General features: G+C 38.4%; 1 protein-coding gene across 1 annotated transcript in view; it reads right to left on the bottom strand.

Annotated features, from left to right (window-relative positions):
* Positions 1–27,070, bottom strand: part of SORCS2 (sortilin related VPS10 domain containing receptor 2) — a 536,027-nt gene that overhangs the window by 59,706 nt on the left and 449,251 nt on the right. The window contains exons 9-12 of the mRNA XM_030239088.2: positions 23,247–23,426; positions 17,917–18,063; positions 16,473–16,575; positions 6,736–6,812 (exon numbers count right to left, since the gene is read on the bottom strand). Of these exons, the coding sequence (XP_030094948.1) occupies positions 6,736–6,812; positions 16,473–16,575; positions 17,917–18,063; positions 23,247–23,426 (507 nt within the window). The remainder of the gene's footprint in view (positions 1–6,735; positions 6,813–16,472; positions 16,576–17,916; positions 18,064–23,246; positions 23,427–27,070) is intronic.

Raw genomic sequence — 27,070 nt, 5'->3', positions numbered from 1 at the left:
AAAGCAGCTGAAATAAAATGAACAAGCAAACAAGAATTAAGAGATTTATGTTTTATAATGTCCACAATTCAAACTGAAAAGAACATAAAAGTCATATCAAGTCTTATATTTCTCCCAGCTGTAAAAGAAAAGAAAGTTAAGTAGGTGAATCAGAAAATGTTCAGGTTCAAATCACAGTCAGATTAAACTGACTAAAGTGATTTTAGCCCAAGCTTATAGTTCTCATAGCATGCATTCTACATTCCTTCCTGTTATATATCACCAAGTGACCCATCACCTTACTTTGGTGTTTGCCATATTCTGTGTATCCTGCAGAATAAAATGCTTTGTAGTCCAAATCTAAGAAAAAAAAAGGAAAAGTACTGCTGTCTGTGACTTTCTCACGTATTCCCCAGAACCTACAGAATGTGAAATAATTGGTGCAAGCATGTTTTCTGCATTTCCAGAGTCAGAGAGTTTAAGTTCAAACATTATGTGAAGTCCCATGGAGACCACTGTGAGTTTGGAACCAATACACATGTAATATTGATTTAATGGTATGAAGGATAAAAAACATCATAAATTGTTTTAATTCCTTATCTAGAGGTTATCAGCAGTGCTAAAATAAAAGCACCTTCCCTGTTTTACATCTAAAATCTGTTTTAAGACAGGATTTAATTTTCTTATTAACCTCTGTAGTTCATTAAACACAAAACCAAGTGATACATGAGAATTATACACACTTAGCCTTTAGAGAAAAACTTGCAGTCCCCCCTATGTTTTGACAAAGCAATGGTGAAAACAATAAAGGTTAGCTTTACTTTGCCTTGTAAATGAAATAAAATACTGACAATATTAAATTACTTTCTTTTTTTGGCAAAAAAATTTGCTACATTTAGAGGATTTTTCAGAAAGACTGAGCTGGAGCTGGGGTGAAAATATCTTACAGCACACTCACAATTACTTCAAAAATAGGAAGTATTTAATTTGGGTTGAGAACTCAGTCTTCCTCTCATCTAGTAAGAACATATTTAATGGGAATCCTAGGGCTTCAAGTGTCTGATCAGTTTTTCAGTGTTGCCAGTTTACAGGCAAACCCTGAAATGAGGCATTGATAGTCCAAGCTACTCATTCCCCCAGCTGTGTGTTTTAGAAGAGAACTCAGTAAAGGACAGACATTAATTTTAGATGCACTTCAAAAGGATGAGATCAGCTGGAGTCAGATAAGCAAGCAGAGATTTGATCCTCCTCTAAACTTTGTTTGACCTTTCCCTCAAACCAAAATGCAACAGGATGTGCTGGGACACCAAGTCTCCCATAGCTTCAGCACCAAAGATAAAGGAAGCTGATACCTGCACCACTTAATGCAAATCAGCCTTTCCCAGAAAAGCACCATGGTAGGTCTTCACATAGCATTTAAATAACCCTGCTTTAGCACACTATAAAGCACAGAGGACACGTTACAGGCATATTAATGCAGTTATTATTTCATCCTCTTCTTGCACACACTTCAAACTTTTTATAAACAAAATGTATGAAAGCCCTATGAAAATAATTCTTCATCTTCAATACATTGAAAAGAATGAACAGTTTCATGCCTGTTTATCACAAAAGTAAATATTTATCTCTACTTTCTGGTAAAAAAACCCAAGACAAACAGTTTGCAAAGGATCGAGGCAAAGGTGGTCCCAGTGTGAGAGATGAAGTTCAGACCTATGAAGATGAGATATGTGAGTTCACAGCAGGCCACAAATTCTGATATACATCTCTCCACTAAATAAAGCAGGCAATAAATCTATTCTGATCCTTACTACTAGCCAGCCACTACAGAAAAAGATTTTTATAACCTATTTCTGTAATTTTTTGTGCACGTTTTGTGCTTTATAATCACAATATCACCTCCTATTCTATCCTCTTCTTTTTGCTGTAAATGCTTTTCTTCCTACGTCTGTCCCAACACTTCAGCAGCTATTTCAGGCCAAAATTTCTGTTGGAAGAAATTTGGACAGCTCCATGAAATCAGTGAGAGCATATTTAAGTGGTCCTAGAGAAATAGATGCCATACAATTTACTTTGCATTACAGAAGTTGCAAGAATAAACAAAAAATCCTGAGATTACTTTTTTATTTCATCAAGTGATATCCAGGACTAAACTTAAATCTGGAAACAGAATGAGCCAGTTGGACATTCTCAGGGTTGAAAGTCTTGAATTACATCTTATTTTGTTGTGCTTAGAAGTGTTACCATCTATCTCCTAAGATGCCTGCAGGAAAACATGCATTCTCACTTAACTGAAGGTTTTTCAAGTTGCTTTGGTACACAAGGATTTGACACAGATAAATAATACTCCAACAAAAAACCACCAAACTAAAGCTCCAGAGATCTAGATTTAGTTCCTAGGTATCCAAAAGGATTTCTCTGCAACCTCATTAGCTTCACTGAACAGTTTGTTGCTGCAAGAGCTGCTCTGGTAGCAGATCAAATGTGAAAGGTTTATTATTACTGACTTCTTTCTTTTATTTATGCCATTTTCTTTGAAATCCAGACCTTTCTCTTACTCTTTGTTGAATAAATACTTTGCTGTATTTCAAGTACAGTGTTGTAACAGATGCTGTTAACATAACAGTGGCAACCAGACTTGTGAACAGGAATCAGTATTATAATAAAATAAAACCACTCATATGTATACATAAGGTAATCCTTAGCACTTAACAGCGTATCCTAATATTTAATGTTCATTAACACATTTTATTATATTGTTCTCCTGGTATAATAGACAGAGAAATCTTTCATACAATCATGATTCACCTTAGGCCACATCTTCATGGTCCATTTGGCACTTTAAGTGGACTTAGTGATCTTAAGTGTCTTTTCTAACTTAAATGATTCTATGATTCTAAGCCCACATATTTCATGATAATATCAAGGTGAGATTCCTTTCTTTTACAGCCCAGTTCATGGCATGGATATTTAAGCTGCTTGCCAATCAGCCCCTAAGCACTACTGCTATCTACAGTGCAATGTTGTACAGTACATAGCCACAATTTTCAGTTTTCCTCAAACAAAAAGTGATGGTTTCAAGATATATCAACAAGCAGCTCAGCTATGCAACAGAAAGGTACAAGAACAACTAGCACAAGTGGTATTGTGGTTATTTATAATAACAATTCCTGGTTTTGCTTCTTGTGTGAGCTGACACAGGCAGGATGCAGCAACTACCACAAAACCAAGGATGGAATACAATAATAAATTTATCCTCATTACCTGGCCAACCAGGGGAGCCCTGAAGCAGCACCTGGGCAAAGACATACCAGTGGGGATACAGACACTGCAGAGCTCAGTCCATGCCAGAAGATCCCCAGCCTACTGTACTGCAGGGGTTTGCACAGACATAATTTACCACTCTGCTTTGGTCTTTGCAGCAGCAGGGCAGGGATATCAAGCATGTTTGATACTGTGCCTCTATCACAGGTCTGTGTAATCTAAACACAAATGTTTGACTTGTCCAACACAGAGGTCCAAAAAAATTAATAATATGATATATGTGGGTTTTGACACCTGCACATCACTTGACTGTGTTTACAGTCCTCCTCACCAGCCTTCTGATTTTTTTTTTTCTGGATATTTCTATTTATCATCAGAATTTACTTAATTTCAAAACCTCTTATTTAAGCATTCATTTCTGTCTATGAACTCTGGCTGTGTTTATAGGTAAGTCTTCCTGAACCCTTATATGACCACATCAAATGCAAGCTATGGAAGTTTAGGTGCTGTCTCAGAGCACACCATTGAATTACAGGATCTTTGACCTTCCCCACAGTACTATAATCCACAGTCCTATGAACCAATACTGATATTATGTCAATAAAGATTTAATTAATTCCTTGCACTACATTTTCCCCAAGGTCTCTCATGTTTGCATTTCTTCATTCTCTATCTCTATACAAGCACAGGCTGCTCCTCTTCTCCTCTGTACACAGCTCAGCAACATCATGTGAGCTTGTGAGAAAGGTGCCAGGCCCTCATAATGGCAGCCACAAAGTCTCCAAGGCAGAGACTTAAACTCAAAGTGTCGTGCCAAAGCACAGGATTTCACCAGCTCACAAGACCTGCAATTTACTGAATTATCTAAATTCCTGTATCACCTGACTGAAGCCTTCTCTTTTGTTGTAAGAACTCCAGCAGAGAAAGGAAATGTGCTGCTGTCCTCTAGAAGAATTGTTTAATTGTGCACAGTGAGGCCATGAAAGACAAAAAATAATCTACAGTTTCATTCTGATCACAAATATTAGAATTTAATAAGCTCTTTCAAGGTCTTCATAGGAGTTTCAATTGAAATAAAGCTAGCAATGATGTTTGCCATTTTGACTGCTACAATGAGGGATTGGTTTGTGGTTGATTTTACAGCATAATTAGGGACCTTAGGGTCAAGTTGCAACACATATCATTTACCTGTGTGTCTCTACAAATAAAAAGCAGTGAAAATATTAATTTGATCTCATTCCACTTTTCTTCTTATTTTTCACCCCAGAAAAACTATAAAACTCTAAGAAGTATTAAACAACACAGTATCCACTGTAAATCCTGGAAGGCTTTTGCATTTACACACCTATTTATGCTAAGCTAGATTTCAAGATGGAATTTGGTATAAAATTTTATCTTATATACATCAAAGGACATTATCATTACAAAAACAACCCAATTCTTTTTAAAGTACTCTGTGGAGTACTAATGGAACCCTACAATAGCAATATAAGAAACTGTATTTTTCTCTTTTAGCCTCAAATTCCCCATGCTCAGTCAGTAACACTACTGAGAACATTTTCACACTTAATGGTTCTAAAAAAATAACAAAATTTTATTTCAGCTGAATACTACAACACTGCTTTAACTGAAAGTAAATTAGTTTTTGAAAACACTTAGGTCCTTTGAGGGTGTTTTTTTTTATCCTGGTTATCTATTGTAAGTAGAATCTATATGATATTGTGTATTGTTGCTATGTACATATATAGAGAAAGAAAATAGCCCTGTGCTGAGTGCATTGGGTTTGCACAGCAAGGTTTTGGTAGCAGGTTAGTGCACTGGGGTGGCTTCTTTGAGAGACTTCTAGAGAAACTTTCCCACATCCTACAGCCAACACCAGCCAGCTTCAAGATGGACATGCCACTGCTCAAGGTTGAGTCAATCAGCGACAGCAGTAGCACCTTTGGGATTATGTGTTCAAGAAGTGCACAACAGCAACTACAGCAGGAGTGAAGAGGTTATGAGAGGGGATATGAGAGGGGAACAGCCCTGCAGCCACCACGGTCAGTGCAGAAGGAGGGGCAGGAGGTGCTCCAAGTGCCAGAGCAGAGGTTCCCCTGCAGCCCCCTAGAGCAGCCCATGGTGAGGCAGTTGTGCCCCTGCAGCGCATGGAGGTCCAGGATGGAGCAGAGATCCACCTGCAGCCTGTGGAGGACCCCAAGTGGAGCAGGTGGATGCCTGAAGGAGGCTCTGGCTCCAGAGAAAGCCAATGTTGGAGCAGGTTTGCTGGTAGGACTTAGGATCCCAGAGGGGACCCAGGCTGGAACAGCTCCTGAGGGGCTGCAGTCCATGGGAAGCACCCACTCTGGAGAATTCATGGGGAACTACAGCCCATGGAAAGGACTCATATTGGAGAAGTTCATTGAAAGCTGTCTCCTATGGGAGGGACCCCACACCGGAGCAGGGGAAGAGTGTGAGGAGTCCTCCCTGTGAGGAGGAAAGAGGAGCAGAGATATGTGTATTGAACTGACCACAGCCCCCATTCCACATCCCCTGTGTAGCTCAGGGTGAGGAGGTAGAGAATTAGTGAGTAAAGTTGAGCCCATGATGAAGGAAGAGGTAGGGGGAAGCTGTTGTAAGATTTGGGTTTATTTCTCACTCTCCTACTCTGCTATTGATTGGCAATCAAATAAATACCCCCCAGGCTGGGTCTGTTTTGCCTGTGATGGTAATTGGTGACCAACTTCTCTCTGTTCTTATCTCAACCCATGAGCTTTTTGTTATATTCTCCCTCCCTTGTCCAGCTGAGGAGAGCAGTGACAGAGAGAGAATGGTGGGCACCTGGCACCTAGCCAGGGCAGACCCACCACACTGAGAAAGAGCAGCTTAGGAAACAATACATGAGGAAGGTGAAATGCTTGAACTGACACTAGACAGTGGAAGAAAAAGCCATCCAGAACTCAAGTAGCATTATGATATCACTGTTCTCTTTTTAACACTTTGCTATTTGTAGTCCCTGAATTTATTAAATCATGCCAAAAGACTTAAATTTTTTTATTTTTTGAAAATATATTTTCACTGTCTCAGTTTCAATGAAGAAAAAGTTTATGATTTAGTAAGATCTTTCAGACTATGAAGCAGATGAATTTTTGCCCTTGTAGCTAAGCTATGTCTCTTAGCTTAGAATGTTTGTACTGCAAGATCTAGTCCGAGTCCACTTCATCATTAGCATAGGAAGATTACTTAAATTATTAAAAACCTAAACAGACACTATGTTTTTTGCATAAGGTACTTACAGGCTCTTTAAAGAGACCAAAATATTTGAACTTCAGCAGAACCTGACAGCCTGGTCAGAAATCACCTTAATCTCTTAGTTTCCAAGCAAACTGGAGATAATAATACCACCTCCTTCAAAAGAGTGAGTACCTAAAGATTAGTTAAGTATTGCATAATTCATCACATTTGGTACATTACAATTATTTCCAGGTCCCTTTGATGATTTATGCCTCCTACCTGCCGCCACGTGTTGCCACAGTCAGATGTTATGTACATCTCTTCTTTGTACTCAACCAGCTGGGACCCCAGGTTACCTGCCACAAAAGAGGAAAAAACAAGGATTGCATCCACATGAGCAAGAGAGATTGGATCTAGAGAGATTGATGCCAGTCTGAGTAAGAACTTTCCAGGTCAGAGCACAGTGGAGTAGTGGCATTTCTGGCAGAACCAGCAAAATCCTTTAAAAACACATATGTGCATAATCTCAAAGTCTTCCTTCCCATTGCTAGGTTGTCCATAGGTGGAAGCAATGAGGCTTGATTCTAATCCCAAAAGGCAGAAGTCAGACCAACATTTTTGTTGCTGCATGCTGAAAATTCATTATGAAACTACATGTATTTAAGATGTCAGTATGAAACACACCTATAAACTCAGAAGCTTTAACCTTAATAATATTCTGTAAAGTTATTCACATTGAACTCAAACTGGTAAAATGAAATATTTTATCTTTAAAATTTGATTAAGTGGTAGCTAGTCTAGAATCTGGTGAAATACGCACCGTGACAAGAGGGGACAGGGCTTTTTGAAAAAGAGTAAATACAAAAGAATTGAAAACAGAATTATTTGATTTGCCTAAATATTAAGCAGATAGTTACTGAATATATTGACAAATAGCACTGAGGAGAATTCAGTTCAGTGAATTCAAAGTTAACAGAAGTGTTAAACTTGGGGAAGATGATAACAGATGCAGTCCCAAATACAGAGATCTGCATCTTTGAACATGCAGTACTTCAAATAGCAAATTATTAAACCATCAGGCAGCTTAATGTTCTAGGGGAGAATCATTCATGGCACAATATTCCTTCTAAATGATATCCTCCTGGGGATTTAGACTTAAATATATGGTTTGAATGTTTTCACAGTAGAAATAAGATGAAAATTATCAGATTCTCTTAAGCAGAAGAGCTCATGAAAGAAAACACTTGAGATTAGAACAGCACTATGAAATTTCACTTGTGTGTTATATAAATAGCTGGTTTTTAACCACTAAACCAGATCTGTTTATTCAGAGTGTGCTTACTGGTGCTGAAAGGTTCCCAAGAGGAATGACAGCACCCACTGCCTAAAATACACATTCTGTTTAGATATCAAGGGTGCATGTGCACCCACTCTTTAATAAGATAACTCTACCTCATTTAATCCTAAATCCATCCCAGACAGGACTGGAATACTAATATTGAATCTGGGAATTTATAGGAGTCTTTTAATTCCTTTAAATTGCATCTAATGGTTCAGAAGATGCCACTTCCCATTCTTGGGCTTTTCTTGGGTTTTCATCTTTCCAAGACACTGCACATTCTCTCATTTATCCAATAATTTAGCAAAGACTTAGTTGCTCATAGAATCATAGAATATATTGAGTTGGAAGGGACCCATAAAGATCATTGGATCCAACTCCTGGCCCTGCACAGGAGAGCCCAAGAATCACACCATGTGCCTGAGAGCATTGTCCAAATGCTTCTTGAACTCATGCAGGCTCGATGCTGTGACCCTTTCTCTGGGGAGCCTGTTCCAAAGCTCAATCCCCATTTGGGTGAAAAGCCTTTTCCTGATATGTAAGCTAGGCCTCCCATGAATACAACCAAAGGAAATAGTTCCAAAAGGAAAGCTGCACACATTAATTCATTTATATTTTCTCCCCAAATACAGCTTTAAGATTAATCTGATCACTAGAAGGAGATATGAATGAGAAATCATCTTCTCAGGGCTGAAGGAAGAGAAGGAAGATTTGATAAACTGCATATACAAAATACATTTCTTTTGCTATTCTTATTTTCCTCTGTTATACTTTTCACTGCTATATCACCTGCAGATGGACATAATCCTGTGCTCCTGAAGTTAAATCACAGAATGTTTTCTATAGGACAGCTGAAAACAGAAATATTTATTTGCTTGCTAGAATCTAACATACTGCTGTCAGTCTACACTCTTCTTAACTCAGATAACTTTAATGAATGCAGTGTTAGTTTTGCCCCTGAATAAATGCTGTTTATTCTACCTCTTTCCACCACTTACTGAATTCTACTTGGATGAGTAGGTCTTTATTTTGAGCATTGCTAGGGATCTGGACTATAAAGAATTCAATGGTAAATTGCTTTGCTAATGGAAAATTAGTCTGTAAACTAAACAGCCTCTACCTGTGCTTCATTACAAAGCCTGTTCTATCCAGCTGATTTAGTGATGACATTAGCAACAGCATTGTACTTGCAGCTCTGTTAAAAGACAGACATGACTTCTAGTTTTGATTTTACCTCTACTGTCTTTTCTTGGTAAAAGACAAAAAGGACTTGGTGGGCTCAGTTATAATTCCAGAGACTTTTCATTCTGCCTAAACCACAGCTGATGCCAACAGGAACAGAATCTGGGACACTGCTTTGGGAAAAAAGACTTCAGTGATGTTTGACCTTTGAAAAGAGTCCATCCATGGACCAAGGGTGGAAATCCAGAAGTGGTGCATGCAGGACCTGCTGATTGTTGACACAATGTTTAATTGTGTCATTAATGAAGGCTGCAACTTTCCCTACTTCCAGATCTTTTAGGACAACAATTACATGACATAATTTTGCAAACTTTGCAAAATGAAGTCTTCAAGCAGAAAAAAAAAAAAAAAACCCACATAAAACACTTTTCTGTAAGGAAGGATAAAACTTCTCAGTGCAGTTGGAGTTTTCTCTGTGGGTACCATAGACCATGGCCTGCTGAAAAAGAGCATCAGTGGATTGAGAAAGAAAAAGCAGGCAAGGCCAAAAGAAGGAAAGCTACAGCACCACGGGAGACAGGCAGAAGTGCAGAAGGAAGCACCCATGCAGCCAAATCTGACATGTGACAGACAGAAGGAAAATTCCACAGGAACACATAATGATGCATAAGTATTATAAGCCACAGAAAAGCTACTCTGAAAGCTGTTAGCCTGAAAAAGTAGAACTGGGATAAAACCAAGTCCTTCAAAGATCCAAGAGAACTCCCCCCACTTTTATTAGCAAACCTTTCAATTTAACATATGTGACACAAGAGTTAGGAGTTTTCTCTAGCTAAAAAGTTACATTGTTTTAACTTTATTTTTAAATCTGCTAATAAAAAACCTTCAAAGATTTGGAGCATTTTTTTTCTTTTTGAGATTTAAAATGAAGTGCATAACTTTAGGCTCTAGCTACCTTGCAGAGTGTTGTGTTACTGGAGAAGCCAGCTAACTTCCCACAGTGCGTGTAATGGCACCCCATAAACTCCTTCCCAACAGCTCCAATTCACATCAAATGAAATGCAAAAACATCCTGACAGTAATAACACTGCAAACAAACAACTGCAAAGCCACAGCAGCACTCAAAGTAGAACTTAGAAATTCTGAACCTTTCCATGGCATACCTGAGGAGAATTATAAAACATATTTGTGGTAAGTGTGGCACACAATAACAGGTGAGCACAACTGTTATTGTTGTGACCAAGCGACACAAGAAGGTGAGAAAGAAACAATTGTGCCCCGTCCAAGACTGGAAGACAACAATGTTTAAGTACAATTCCCACCATGTCCTGAAGTGTTTGCCTGTACCACACCCCCCAAATATCAGTGTGCTACTTTGCCTGGTGGGCCACACCAAAATCTGTGCTTCTTATTCAGCTGTAAATACCTGCAGTAACTCCTCAGGTGTGCCACCACAGCAAAAATACTTTTCTGTCATGTTAGTGGGTTAGATCTCCAAATCCATCTGGGGGAACAAGTAAATGTAATCTCATACACTGAAGGCAACTCATTTCACCCTGAAAAAGTAACTGCAACTGGAATGGGAACTCAGCTGCAGGCATCTGCTGTTTTGTGCTGTGGTAGAGTTAATTTTCTTCACAGCACCTGGTGCAGGGCTGTGGTTTGGAGCTGTACTGAGAAGGTGTTGATGACAATACAAAGGTGTTTTCAGTACTGCAGTGCTCACACAGGGCCAAGGCCTTTTCTGCTCCTCACCCCACTCCAGCAGTGAGGAGGCAGAGGATGCTCAAGGAGTTGGAAATGGGCACAGCTAGGACAAATGAGCCCAGCTGGCCTGGGGATATTCCAGGCCATGTGTCAGCATGTTCAGCAATAAACTGGGGGAGAGGATGGTGCAGGGGCATTGCTCAGGGACAGGCTGGGAACCAGGTGGTTGGAGGTGAGCAACTGTTTTCATTTACATCACTTCTCTTTCCTGGATTTCATTTCTGTCTCTCTCATTTTTCTTTTAATTTTAATTTATTATTATTATTTATTTCAGTTATTTAAGCTGCTCCTATTTTAATCCATGAGTTTCCTCACTTTTACCCTCCCAGTTCTCTTCCCCCCATCCTCCTGGAGGGGATGTGAGCAAGGAGCTGTGTGATGCTTAGTTGCTGCCTGGATTTACACCATGCCAAGGGTTTATTAGCCACAGGTATAAATGGTACCTTTCTAACATGACTTCTGATCTGAGTGCCCTGAAAACTCCTCTGTCAAATGACACAGAGTGTTTCCCATCCAGTTTCAGCAAGTTTTGTCTGTAATACAGAAATTTCTCAAATTTGTCTTACAATATTTTCTATTCTTTTTGTAACTAAATCACTCATTTGTGTGTCTTCTCCAATGCCTGGGGGATGATACACACCTGAATGGTCCTTAAACACTCCCCCAAAGGCTTTTGCCACCAACACAGCCAGGACACTCTGCTAGATGGACTCTGCCTGAGTCAGTTTTGCTCTGCTGTTATCTTCTGACACTGCTTCTATTCAGGAAGCAAAAGGAAATATTTTGGCCTGCCTTTACCAGTTTTTGATTAAGAACAGTAGTTTTTCATTTCTGTTACTTGCATTCTTAGAAACCTTTTTAAGCTGTGTTTTGGGATACATGAAATCTTCTTTTGCTTTTTCACTTGTCCTGAGTAAAAGCTGATTTTAAGTAACTTCATAAAATCACGTGTTCCATCCTTCCAGGGTGGCAGTACCAAAACCTAGACTTCAGGGGCACTAACTACTGTCCAGCACAGCTTTTCTCCAAGCTTTCTGTAGCTCTGCACATGGCAGTTTAGCAGTTGGTAGCACAGGGACGTAAAAGAAATCAATGTTTTTCAGTGATGTGTGATGGCCAGCAAAGTTCTCTGGAAAGGTGGTACAGCTGTGAGAAACACAGCTCTCAATACAGATCTCAAGAGAGTTGGGCATTTTGGCAGGTTCTTACTGGATCACAAAAAATATGGAAGATTACTTCATTAAACATTTACCATCAATTTACATGTTTCAAGTGCTAGTTACCACTGTGTTTACCCATATTTTTATATGTGACTTAGGACATGTTTACAGTAAGAAGAAATAATCTCCATGTGCAATGCTTAGATAATCCTTCTATTATGGAAAATCTTTTCCAATCATTTAAGTTTAGCATACAGGCAGACACCTACTCCAAAAAGAGAGATGTGCCTTGCCTGGATTCCTGGTAATTAATGCAGTTGTAACATGGCCTTGGGCCATGCACAATGAGTTAAAATTTCATGGTTTGCAGTCTCAGTATAGAACAAACATACAATCAATGTGTATTTAAATCTCCCAGATACACAGTTTTGACTGGCAAGCTGAAGATGTCTTCAGATGAGGGAGTGGGGGGGAATCAGAATTGAGGAATGTAACAAAAATTTAAAGGAATTTCAGGATGTTCACTCCAAAATGTATTGGAAAATGCTCAATCATCTCCCTGTTCCCTTATCCTTTTTGATAGAGGCATCCTAATGTGCTACTTCTGTGAAAAATGATAGAAATTCACCACAATATATGCAATTATATTTGGCCCTGATATGACAAAAAGTAAACAGAACTTCTCCAGCACTTCCTCAATTTATGTGAATGTGCAGAATTTACTGCTTGCTTGATTTGCCATCTGGATTGGAGGCTAAGCAGGCAATTATTGTGAACTAGCACCTGAAAAAGCTACACTTCTCTAAACATTTTTCATAGAAAAGTCCTCAGCATGTTTATAGTAAAAATTTACACATCAATTGACACACATTTCATAGCTGATGCTGTGAAAAATAGAAGTCATTGCCAAGATTAAAATGCACAAAAATCAAATGTAAATGCAAAATCCTATTGCATTTCTTAAAGAGAGCAAAGAAGTTATTTAAAATACCACTTTCGTATGGAGCTACAAAATTTAATATTCTGTCTGAACAATTTTTATATAGACACAGGCTAAAAATATGAGTTCCTGAGAAATATTTATGCAAGTTTAACAGAGTGGGGTTTTTATTTGCAAACATGAGTTTAAAAGGATGCAATTTTATCATTTTATTAAAGATGCTAAATTTTCCCAATTTTCTAGGTGTTAAATGCAGTTCACCAGTTAATTATTCCTTTTTTAAAATTAAAACAATACTCAGTAGTCTCTGATCTCTGTTTTCTATATCAAAACAGTACTTAAGTCATAGAATAGCTTTTCCATTACCAAAAGCAGCTGTGTTGTATAAGCTTTCCAGACAGAAGCCTAAATCCACTTTTTAAAAGCAATTTTTTTTTCCTTTTTGATTAATAGGGTTCTTATGCTTAGGAACCATATTTGCAGTTCTTAGCCACTTGTTTGCATCTCTTGTTTGTTTCTACCCCGTGGTTACACTGCCAGGAAAAAAAAAATCTTTATTGTCCTTTAGTTTTTCAGCTAATGGGGGTTTTCTTGTAAATATTCTCTATTTCCATCAACTGCCAAAGAGACCTTCTTAGCACCTGCTCACTGGTCCAGAAAATTGATTATCAGAATTGTACACAGTCATATTAATAATGTCACTGTACAGTATTTTGCCAGAGTATTAATAACTCCCTCTCTGTGTTGGCAATTATTTACCTATTTCACACCAAGAATAATTTTGCTTTTTACAGCACAAGGCACTGATGATTCCTAACATGCTGTGATAACTGACATTCACGGATTTTATCATCTTCAGTCATTTCCAAAAGATGTGATCTCCCTAAATCTAACAGTAAAATTCCAATAGTGTGTGATGTGGCCCAAATAATCTGATTCCTGGATCTACTAAGAACCTAATACTTATGTTTATTCAAGATTCTGAACCAACATGTAGGATTATCAGTTTCAAGGATCAGGCAAAAGGAAATTCAAGCTCACTCTATGTAAAGCATTTCTGATAAAAAGTGTAAGTTTACAAGGGTATCAGGTTTGCCAGATAAGACTGGACACATGCACTGAATCCAGATGACCTGGGCATCCAAATAATGTAAATGCAAGTCAAAAATCAGAGTTGATTCAGGTCATCTTTTGGCAAGGGGATGCAGTTGCTCTGTAGTATTTTAAGGCTCTAAGACAGATCCCTTTGCTCTCTTTTCAGCTACAGAAGTTTTTCTTCTACCAGAAAATGGACACACTGCACTCTCTTGCACTCAAATTTTTCCCACTTTCATATCACCCCTCTCAAGGTGCTAACAGCAACTAAGCAAGGGTGCCTTCTACTATTCCCATTATATTACTGGTTGCTTCACAGGCAAGTCAAATTTGACATAGTTCAGTTCTTCATGATATCAGGATGTTATCAAAACCACTCCCTCCTGATCATGTTGAGGAAAGCTGTTGACAAGTTCTCTACCCACCAGAGTAAGACAATGTCACAGTGATAAATGTCACCCCATTCTAGAAAGGAATTAAGGGCAAAATACTCTTCTACAACCCTAATGTGATCTCAGAGAATGGTGCACTTAAAAACATCTATAAACCCCAAACAAAAGAACACAACCCAACATCTCAACAAATATCTGTTCAACACATCAGATTACAGGGCAAAGAGAAAGAAAAATGAAATGGGAATAATGGACTTATTAAATCTCACTGATTAATTAGCTACTGTAAGGCATTTAAGCATGATATGATGAGGCTAAAATTAAGAACCTACATTTTGAGTGCTTTCGTGAAAAAAAGAAGACATTTGAGATGGAAGATATTTTTTTAAACATTTGAATTAATAAAGTTTGACTTGAACACATATTAGGAATCTATCTACAAGGGCATTGCACAAATTCTTAGGCTCATTTGTACCAATAAAAACATAGCAGCATTTTACCAGGTAGATCTGTCTCCTGTAAAATACTTTGAACTCACTTTAAATTACAGAAAAACTTGAAGTCTTCAGTTACATTAAAAAATTACCAGTACTGGCAGCTGTCATTCTCTTTAAGCACCAAACATTCTCACCTTGACTTTCTAAGGAAACTTTCAACTTGGTAAGCTGTTTGACAGAGACTAGTGTAAGATAAAGTAGAAGCCATTATTCATTAAAAGCAGTTGCCCTTTTACGAAAAGGGAAGCCTACATGTGTGCATTTCACCTAAACATTATCCATAACATAAGACTAAAATAATAGGATTTTAAAAAGCTCTTAGTATCATTACATTTAGATAATTTTGAAACAAAGAAACAGAAGATTAAATAAAATTAATAGATGGATTATAAAGATACAAAGCAAAACTGAGTTATGTGAATATTTCTCTTGATGAGTGTTCAACACTGCAATGGAATTTCCTTTAATAAATTCCACTTCATAGTGACATAACTCCATATTTAAGTTATAATGGAGAAGCCACAACAGCATTGTTCCCAACACATCCTCTTTCAATTCCTCTCTCTTTAGAGAGAAAGGAATTAATAAAAATTACAAGACAAATTATCTGTATCCAGGCTTAATGAACAAAGGATTGACCACTGTTTCCATTAGTTTTTCTGGGTTATTCCTGATGCTGGAGGGCCTGCACATCACTTCCAGAGAAAAAGAATGCAGGACATGTCCTTCAGCCACCACCACATCTCCACTTCACATTAATGGTGAAGGAGGACCTGCACAGCAGAGCAGAGCATGATTGTCCTAGGGTGACTGTTATCCCCATTCGTGTGTATGGAATTTATGCTGGATATTATGTTCTGTGCCTTTAAGACTGGCAGAGTGAGAGTTTTGTTTTGGGCCTCTTATCAGCCACTAGGTGGGACATCCAGATAGCACCAGTGCATGTTACGGCTTTTCTGCTTTTTGCTTTCGCTCTTCCTTCTGCTTTGCTTGCTCTTGCTTTTTTCCCCCCTTCTCATTAGTTACTTTAGCTAAACAGTCCAAATTCCTTTCTGGACTGTTCCCCCCACCCCGTTGGATTTGCTGACTGCTCCGGACTGGGATTCAGAACACCGAGAGAGAGAGGTTACACCTTGTGACTGCAGCAGCTGCCTCAGCGCCGGAGGGACTGATAACAGCAAACCCCCAGGAGAGACTTTTCTGAATTTGTCATCTTTCTCAGAGCAGTGGAAGAGTGGTGTCATCCGCTATTGTTCATTGTGTGTGCTGGGGGGTGCTGTGCTTGTCAAATAAACAGGTTCTTTCCACCTCTCTCCAAGGAATTCTTCCCGAACCAGCTGGGGGAGAGGCCGTGTGGGTTTGCTTTTGGAGAAGCCCTTTTTGGGGATTCTCTCTCAAATTTGCCCTAAACCAGGACAATGATGTACCCAGGTGATGATACAGATCTGTCTGAGAAGACAAACTCTGGGCTTTCCATGAACTCATACATTGAATTGCTTGATCAAAAATTCTATAAAGGATTATTCTGCAGGAAAGCCTTATTTTGGCAATCTTTGCAGCATGGTATTCTTACAAATCCAAAGACTAGATCTACAAAGACCCCCTGCCACATTTCAGGTCTCAAAAGTGATGCCATGCACTTACCTGCCCCCATGATGAGCCCTGGTGCAGTGTCCTTGGTGTGCACTGTGCCTGACACATAGGGGTTGTCTGCCCACCTCAGGTGCAGGTGGAGGTAACAATCAGGCTTGTGGGGGAAGAAGCAGAGAACAGGTTTTAAAAATCACTGCTACCAGTTATGCTCCTAGAATAAATGAAAGCCCAGACAGGGAGCAGCCTCAGCAATGTATGTCTTCATAAAGAAAAAGAATGGCTGCTTCCCATGGAGCCAAATTCCAGTCTGAAGATTCAGTCTACACTTTATATCAAGAGTCTCTGGTGATGTCTGCATAGCGTGCCACTGTCTCAACAAAAAGATTTTCAAATTCAAGGAAGTCAGCATTATTATATAAACCCCCATTCTGACAGAATAATTGCTTAAAAATGTTAATAGCAACAAGCATTGCATGTTTTCTGGTCCCAGGTAAATGGTAAAATTATTAAAAACAACTGTTTGGGCTGAAATGCCTTTTTAAGTAAAAAAGTGGTATGAAAAATAGCATAGTGGCTTTAGGACACATCATGTCTCCTTGCTAAGCAACTTACTGCTTTTTGCCCTTTGTGCAGTGCACTCAAAGGTCAGATTGTTCACAGCAATGTGACCAGGAGCTTTACCAGGAGCCAGCTGCCAGCTCTGCCTGGGAGCTGCTGCCACTGCCATTGTCCCACTCATCTCAGATTGATCTGCACCAAACCCTGCAGGCTGGAACCCTTGGACTCTCCAAAAGGGAACCAGCAGCTCCAGCCCTCCACTTCTGCCATGGGGAGAGGGAGTAAAGCTCTGGCAGTGGCAGGACTGCAAACATTTATTTTCATCACCAATGCAGAGCTTTGAGTCCCCAGGAGCAGAGAGTCAGTGAGAAAAATATAAGACTTTCAGTGCAGCCTTGCAAATAATAAAATACTATGGGCACGTGGGACATCTAAACAAACAGAAATAATATCTTACAAAGAGAAAGAAATATTTTATGCAAGTTACCATGGTATTCATTTTCAAACAACTGCCAGGAGTTCCCTTTAACAGGGAACCTTGGTTTATTATGAAACAAAAAAATGAAGAAATGGAGAGAGAAAAATTATTGGTAATCTCTGTTTGACTCATGTTGTGCCCCATATATCCAGACACAAATGACTGCCATGATTACTCTGAACTGAGTTGTGTGGTTGACACACAAGAAATGTGCCCTCTTTGTGTCAAAGTGATCTCAAATAAGAAATGCAGTACACAGAAAGCCCTGACTACTCATTCTACATGATGAGACTAAGAGCCTGTGGAGCCCCAGCTCATGCAATGCAAGTCCATTTGCCTGCTAGTTTGGCTGCTAAACTCAGCACAAAGATCTTGGGCTGTTGGAACTTCTGCACATCCTACCATGCAGGTAATTCTTGCACACTTTAGAGGGAGGATACTCCAAAGAGAGCCACTTACAGGTTTGCAGTTGGTGGGCTTGCCGTTCATATCGACGTCTGGAGGGTTTAGAAAATCCCAGTCACGGCCTTTGTTGTAGGTTATCAGCGTTGTAACTTTCCCATCAATTTTCTGGTTGGCCAAAAAGACTCCTTTTACACCTCTGACCTGAAGCACAGAGAAGAAAAGCTAATATCCAGCACATACACGTTTTTTTCAACATGGATTATCCCTGATTAGCTGCTCTTTTGTGGTTCTGAACTGTGTATCTCAGGGAGTTTCTCCTGGGAACTGAAAGGAAAGTGGATGATACCTTAAAAAAAATATGAGGAAGGCAAAAATATAAGAGGAAAGGGAGAAAGGCAGAATGCAAGGACAATAACAAATTGATTTTTATTTCTAAATGTATTTTAAAAGCATCTACAGTTCTCTCCATGTCAGAAGGCTAATTAAAATACATGCTCAATATAGCAAAACCCAATCGTTTTTATAGCAAAACATAAAAATGATGATAGCATGGGCTCACCAATAAAATTTCCCCGCTGCATTTTCTTTAAATATGGACATCTTTAAAATGCTATTCTACAAATGATGCAAGCAATTTTTAACAACCATCTAACTTTTAACCTGAATTTCTGTGCCTATATCACACAAATAGGTTACAATAACACAACACAGTATCATATCCTTTAAAATAACACTGATTTGGGAAGTACTCTTGTCCTTTGCAGGAAATAAATACAGGCAGATCATCTGAGGAAGACACATAGAGGACTGAATCACCCTCTCAAGCGTCTGAAATGCTTCCACACTCCACCCTCCACCAGTTTAACCTCTGGAGAAAAAATAATAACAAAAACTGACCTCTTCTCTTGGGTTGTTATTTTATTTCAAAACAACCTGTATTAGAAAATAACTACAACTCAAAGTGTCAGAGTTAATGGGTATAATTTTAGAAGCAGCCTGACAGTAATTATAACTTAATATGTTTGGTTCTAACCCTAACATTTAAATTATTAACATATTAATGTATATTCCACCCATGGGCATGAGATAAGGTCTTTTAATAAAAGTGAAGGTTTCCTCAAGAGTGCTCTTGGTTCCCTTGCCATTATTTATGAAACTTTCTGAATTTTTGAAAAATTCTGGACCACATATATAAACTGATATACATTTCAAGCACAGTGCAGCTTGCTCATCTCCTTGGGTGCTGACTTAACAAAAATGAACCATTCATTACAAATAAATGCACAAGACAGCCAGCATTTTGAATGATCAGGAATATTTGCCTCCTGATAACATGATGCTCTTCTGAACTTCTATTTTTCATTTTAAATATTTATTATTCCTTTCTTTTTCCAACTGCCAGTTCTTAACTCCATTTAACATTCGTTTAGCAGAAGTCTGCATTGAAGCTGAAAAGAAGGCATCCCTACCAGCAGGCTTCAGACTTGATACTCACTGTTTATAAATACAGGAAGAAACTGATCCAAACCTACAGAGAAAAAAAATGTTCTGCTGGTTATGGTAACAGCCTACAACTTGGAAATATATATAAGTTTATATATGAGAAAAAATCTGTATAAACATTTAAATACTCTACTCTCTCACAGGCTCCTTCTTTCTTAAACTCTATGCATATGTGATTGGGTTCATTATCCAGGATGCTGAAAGTTCAGAACCACCTCCAAGTCAAACATACCGTAAAAGTCAACTATTTGCAGTGCAGGTGAGAAAAGGAAAGGAAGAGAAGAAATTATGAACCTGTTTTCTTTACTTTCAAAGCATTTTAGTCTTGCTGGGGATTTTTTTCATAGTCTACCTTCAAGAGACAGCTCAGCCATGAAAAGGCTGGCAGTTCAAATATTTACGTGGGAAGGCAGACTTGGGGTAAAATTTCTGGGCATGTCTTCCTTCCAGTGAACACAATATTAAATATTTAAGCAATAATTAGATCAGAGACTGCAACTGAGGTTTCCTTCTTCATCTGTGGATGGCAAAACCAGTGCTGCACTATGATTATTTTTGTTTCTCCTCTCTTTCCCTTCCCCACCCACTCATTTAATGAATATTTAATAATTCCATATAATCATCAAATTTTTCTCCAATGCCACTCCCATCCCTAATCTACCCAAGTTCTAGGATAACTTCTCTCTAGAATATGGGACATAAGTGTTTGAATCTATCAAACATTGAAAGGTTATGAAAACATTTCTTCCAGTGTCTCAGTTAACTTCCCTCACTGCTGCTTTAAAAGATAAAAGCCAACTAGCCCTTTGCAGCAGTTGCACTCTGAATGAAAGGCATAAACCCTGCTTGAAATAATAAATAGGTTTCAGGCATCTATCTTCAGAGCAAGTTCAGAAATATCATGCTCAGAGTGGTGCATTAGCCTAAAGCCCAATAACTAACACAAAATTATGGTGTGTAAAAAATGGCATCTTTAAGCCATCCCACCCCTGCTGTAGCATTTTCCATTTCATTTGTCCTGTGGCCTATACAAATACACACCTGACTGGAAATAATGGAAATGAAGTGTGTCTAATCTAGCTCCTGGATTAGACTGTGATGCCAAGGCACCCAAATTTTTCTGTACATTCTACTCCTTGACTTAGTTCCCTAACCTAAAATTGCAAGATAAGTATCTTTTTATCAAGAAAGGAAAAGATTCACATTAATAGTAAGTTGCTTTGGGAAAGAAAACACTTCAACATTGTGCAGTGCTCAGTTACTCTGATGAACAGTCCAGGAGCCGCTCAAGACAGCTGAACATGAGGAAATTCAAAGCATCTTTCTGCTGACTTTTTTGAACTTCGAGCTCAGTTCTCAGAGTACCTATTTTATTAAACAGTTCAGAGGATAGCTGTTCCCCAGTACTCTTAGAAAAGCATTTTGTACCTTTTAAAATTATTTTCTGAGACTTTCTGCTGTGACTTATGAATTGCTCCTGGTTACATTTCTGATATTCCATCCCAACAATATTCTGTTTAGTTGGTAGCAAGAAGCACAGTTCAGATGGTCCCAGAGTGTTTTTTACCAGCAGTTACTGAAATGTAGAAATTACTGTTACATCACATATGTTTGTGACTAAAATTGAAATATATGCAAATTTTTGTTTGGGAAAAAAGGCATGAAGAAAGTGTACTGCAACTCATGTAGCTCTTATCTACATGAGGAGTCACAGCAGGAACCAATGCAGAGCTATTGCATTAGTCTGCCCATTCTGCAAGTATGCCTATGTCAAATTTGTGACTCCTTCACACTGGCAGCACTTGAAACAATTTCAAGGACATGCTCCTTGTGTACAGTCACATTATTCAAGGGTGTGCTCCTTTTGGACAGCCATTCAGTATTTTCTTTTTTCTTCTCTTCTTTAAACAAGTATTTGTAAATTGTTCCCTTTTACATGTGAAACATGAGAAGAAATATGGTGCAAAAAAAAGATAAAGCATAGAAAAGAAAATTAATACAGACAGGCAGATACCTATTAAAAATTTTATGACAGATGTACAAGTAAACGATTAAGTGCAGTCAGAAGATAACCAAGATGAACAGTACAAATTTTAAGGAGAATGATACACTGGCAGAAAGAGAAATTTTCCACCACTGAGGACTGTCTCTGTGCTGCACTGAAGGTTCCCGTTCCCAAGATGGGATACTTGGATTAAAATGCCCGAAAAAGAAAACTTAGATAAGATTTAAAAAAAAAATCCCATCCTCAAGGGCTGCAATATGTGTTTTATTTATTAGCAATTTTAAACTGAGTAAACAACCCACACATTATGAGCACTTCATCCCATTCTAGTAAACAAGATGAGCACTAATTATTAATCATGCAAGCTATCTAGAAGCCATCAGTGCTCTCCTATAAAGGAACTCAATTTCAAAAATAGCTTCAAAAAATTGAATTGTATGTCTCCACGTGTATTGTCCTTATCATGTGTACATTTCCTTTTAAATGTAACCCTACAAATTGATCCAGCACACAATAAACTACAATTGCATTATCTAATATGCCCTCGGTAACATTGGGAAATTATTAAACAATCAGTGTAACTGAATTAAGTTAATAATTCTTGTAGACAAAAGGATAGCCAGGGGTAGCATCTCTGTACAACTTATCTGAAATTACATGCTACAGGTGATGCAAGGAGTAGAGACTGCACCTGACTGCCTTCTAGCTTTGCTTGGTCACAGAGGTGCCCAAGAGTAAAACGCTGCAAATTAATGCTATCAATAAATTACTCTGTGGGAATGTGGCTTCAACAATGTAGCTTCACTCATTAGGAAGCCTCATTTCTAAAAAGATAGAGTCTAGAAAATAATCACTGGTAATGAGAGACCTTTTTGTTTTACCACAACCATTTAGAAAGAAAAAGCTAAAGAAAGATGGAAGAGATAAGAAGGAAGAAAACGCTATCATTTTCCCCCACCAAGAAGAGTCTAATTACAGCCATTTAACAGTTTTGTCAGTGTGTGCCTTGTATCCAGAATTACTACAAACCTTTGCCAAAGAAGTCTGGTGCAGCTTTAAAGTTTTTTCCTTTTTTTTTAAATTAACACCAGGCAAATTACGTGTAATGGAACAAACTGAGTCAGACCAAAGCCAGTTTAATGTTCTGATGATGGCCAGAAAGAACAGAACCAGAGCAAATGTACACCTTATTACATTGAAATTTGTTACACTGAAATTCCAGTCCCCAAACAGGAGTGGAATTGATAACAGCCTCTGATACTCTTCCAAAACACTACAGACTTTTATTTTGCCAAGTGAGCTGATGTTAATATACAAGATAGATTTGTTTACAGCCCAGTTGGTCTCATAGAAAATGCTGTTGGCACAAGACATGTACTGAAAACAAGTGAATTTGTTGTCCAATGTCTAATTTTGTTGGCTTTTAGCCTTTCAAAGCTGACACAACCTAGCACAAGGCTTGCAGGATTACTATTTAAAACCCTACTGGCTAAAAGATGTCCTGCTCTGAAGTCAGGAAAAGCACCACTGAGTCACCTAGAAGAAAAAAGCTGTACATAGACAGCTGCATAACTTCTTCAATAATAAATTGTGCTGCCAGATTCACTTTTCAATATCTTAAAAAAACCTTAGTTTTGGATTTGCATATCCATAGAACCCCAACCCAAGAATCTAGTTAGAGTATGCAACACATTAGTAGGGCAAGAGGGAAACATGTAAGTAGTAACAATGTGCTATAAATAAGACAGAAATCCTAGACTTTCTATTTAAATATAACTGTGAGTATACATTACTTAAAATTAATTCTACTCAAAAAAAAAAAAAAAAAAAAACTCCTCCCCACAGACTACACATAATGGAAAATATAAAGGCCCACCTCCAGAATATCTATCAGGACATTCTCTTCTGGCTGCTTTGTGCTCCGGACGTTCTCCAGCAAGATGGAGTAGTAAACACCTTGTGGGTCAGACTGGTACAGGTTGTATGTGTCTGTCTGGTACCACTCCTGAACAGCCACAAACACCTGGTTTTCATCTGTGCTGATTATCTGTAAATCCTGTAGGAAAATAAGATATATAATGGCTAATTTTTTTACACAATTCCTATTTTACAAACAGTGAGTTTGTCAGGAGCGTTTAATACTGGGGGGAGGCGAAACATCTGAATGTTTAAAAAGAATAACCTCCCAAAATAATACTAATCAGCATGCCATCCCAGTGATCCAAAGTGGCTCCTCACTGCCTTTTCAGTGCAAACCACCTTAATGAAGAAAAAAATATGAATGTGCAATATCTGTATTCTGCTTTGATTTCAGCAGGAAATGATTTTTTGAAAGGAAAAATAGGAAAAGGAAAAAAAAAAACTAAGTTGCTGACTTTCTAAAATCTGGATAAGAGTCAATGAAAGAATGAAACAACATTAACAAAGTTAATCTAGAAAAATAATCTTCAAGTAATAGAGAAATGAAAATTAGGTAAAAAAATAGCATAGAATAAAGAAGATCAGATACATTGTCCAGCAGTTCACATAGGATATAGTACTTATCATGCACACAGCTCATGTGCATTTTTGTAGATCACATTAATTTGTCTGTCTGTGTCTACACAACCACTTAAATATTCCACAGTAATAACAGGAAAGTCAACATTCTGCATTCATTTCCCAAGAATTTCAGGCATGGATATTGCTACAGCTTGCTTTCAGTTTTCCCAGCTTCTTCACTCCAAATGCCTCAGACAAAAGAAACATGCACAGCTGGGGAAAATAATTTCACACTAATATTACACAGAAGAAATAAATCAGGAAGTAGCAACACTGAACTAAGCTTAGGAAAGAGAATAAAGGGACATGAGTTGGCAACATGGTTTGGGAGCACAAAGGCAGATGTTGGGGCTATGTAAGAAATGACATCAAGTCACAGAGACTGGAAGCTTGTAAACTCTTCATGACCTTGGACTTAACTGGGATACTGCATTCAGTTCTGGTCCCCTTATTACTGGAAAAGTACTAAGGCAATAGAGTGAATATGAAATAAAGTTACCAGAATGTCAAGACAATATGAATTTAGGATGAATTCACTTAAAAAAAAAAAAAAAAAAAGCTATCAAGAAAACAACTTTGTAGAACTCAAGGAGACAAACCAAATTCATAAAAATCCAGTTAAGACTGAAGAAAGAATGAGTAACAGAGGAACACTGAGTACTCAGCAAAGCATGGCAGTCACACTGTAGGCAATATGCACAGTGACTGAGACACTCAGATTAAAAAACATGTATAGAAGTAAAATAATGCAAAGGAAAAATTTTTACTATGAATAGAGGAGGGTTATTAAATACTAATAGTTTAGTTTAAGTATTTTTGCATATGTGACACATCTCAACACAAAGGAATCTAAGTGAAGATTCCTATCAATTCCTATCAGCTCAATGCTGTTTCCAAAGACTCTCATTTGAACTTTGTAGGAAAGTAGATTTTTGCTAAGCATCCCAGGAATAGTTCTTTTTTTCCTTTTTCTTTTTTTTTTTTTTTTTGGTACTGCCAAATTACTCCAAGCAGAGAGTCTGCCAGAAATGCCAGAAAAACTTCAACTGATCACAACAGGTTCTTTTAAAAGTCTATACATCTTTAATGTATAGAATGTTTCATTTCCTGCCTTAAACCAGGGCAATGTGAGGATTGGTAGCTCACATTATACTACATGGAAGTTCCCATCTGATAATATCTGATAATAAGGATGAAAGCAAAGCAGAGTCAAAAAGAATAAAGAAATAATTTTTTTTAATGTGAAAACCTCTAGGAATCCTTTAATCATCCATGAAGCCAGGAGCTTTCTGCAAAATTAACGACTACATTATTACAATAAAACTTTTATACAGTGCCACAGAAATGCAAACCTCCAGGGAATGTAGGCAAGACCTTCCCTGCCCCAATGCTGTCCCACTCCATGCTTTCCCTGGTGAGGTGGCAGTGGTTGCTTGGGTGGCCCTTGGTGGCAGAGGTAAGAGCTGGGGCCAGGCTCAGCTCTGGGTCTCCCATCCCAGGGTGGGGTAGGAGCAGCTGAGCCATCAGAAGCAAAGAGCCAAAATGTGCAGTGCCCAAGGACAGGGAGATTAACTTTGAGCAGACTGTGAGGGTCACGTGAGAGAAAGAGAGGTTGGATGCAAAAGTTTACTCAGCAAATCAGAGTTCACTTTCCTCTTGGCAGTGGCTGCTACTAATAAAGATGTTTGTCCTCTCAGGCTGCTGGTTGGCAACTTTGCTGAGGCAAGAGTTTAACAGACCCTGGTCTTAGCAAGTGAAATTACCCTTGCACTGCCTTGAACTTCGTTCCTTCCTTTCAGAATTTATGCTTTCAGATTTCCAGTTCAGCCTTACAGCTATTTTCCTTTCACAGTGATTTCTTTTCTCTCAAGAAACAAAGCAGCCCTTCAGCTATACTACCTTGCAACAATCCTGGGCAGCATTTCCTGCTTTTTGATACAATCTTCTGGGAAAAGTAATTGACAACGTGAGGAAAACTGCAAATTTCATGCCAAATTTTTCAACTTATCTTTCAAAATCCCAGATGACACAAAGTGCTGAAAATCTAGTTAAAACAAAGGTAAACTGTCATGTCACTCTCCTACTATTCCCATACTGAAATGAGGATTTAAAAAGAAGAAATTGACTGGCAGATACGGGGGATGGGTTCCATTCTTTCATCCCAGCTACCCCTCACTGAGGTGAGAAGCACATGGAGAGGGGACATCAGCAAATATTGCTAGGCAGTACCTACTGTCTGTCACCTAAGAGTTAACTAGAAAGGATGGCTGAGGAAAAAAAAAACCTTGATGGAGAGAATGCATGTTTTTACTGCTTTATCTAAGTCATGGACACAGTTACAACCTTAGGCTGTAATCTCAGCAGATCCTTTAAGGAAAGCATTTATTCTTTTATGATTTCACGCTTGGACTACGGCAATTGCCTTTTGCTGGACCTGCTGCTTTCCCTCTCTACATTCTGCAAGCTGCTCAAAGTGCCACTGATCATCTCATCTTTCTCTAATTATGCTATTCAGACACAATTTATCCAAATTAATTTATAAAGACCTTCTTTACTGATGTAAGAGATCTTCAGAGTTTGGAAAATTCCTTATTGTCTCTATTCAGATTTTTGGTATCTCCAGGCTGCATTTTCATATACATTGAGTATTCAAGATCTTGTGATTTTCTTTCACTTCCATGCTGAAATGAGAACCCAAGCCTTTCCAGATGTCCCAAGGTAGAACCTTCTCCCCAGTTTGCCATAGCAACCACAATGTTTCCTCTGTGGTATGTTAATTTCTCCATGGGCATCCCTTCTCTTATCTCTGCTACTTTACTTTTGTCCCCTCAGGTCTGCTATGCCTCCTCTGCTCTATTTCTTACTGACTCAAGTAACTGTGCTCTTGCCATTTTCACTTTCCTCTTTCTCTTTGCTTTTGCAAAGCTTGCAAATGTCAGTTGGTGTCAGCCACAGACTCTAATTCCCAAATACCAATATTCTCCCTTTATCTCTTCTTAGGTTGTAAGGTTTTGCACAGTTCTGAGGTTCTATGAGCTGAATTGTCCAAAACTTCGAGTTGTTTTGTTTTTTTTTTAAAAACCTCTAAGCCCCCATGAAATTTTTCTGTATTGTTTACTAAGGTGCTTCTTGTGCACTGTATTTTGCAAATTCCTTTGT

This window comes from Serinus canaria, chromosome 4, assembly GCF_022539315.1.
Source record: "Serinus canaria isolate serCan28SL12 chromosome 4, serCan2020, whole genome shotgun sequence".
Taxonomy (NCBI): Eukaryota; Metazoa; Chordata; class Aves; order Passeriformes; family Fringillidae; genus Serinus; species Serinus canaria.
Note: the sequence above shows the minus strand (reverse complement) of the source record. Positions and strands in the feature narration are given on the sequence as shown.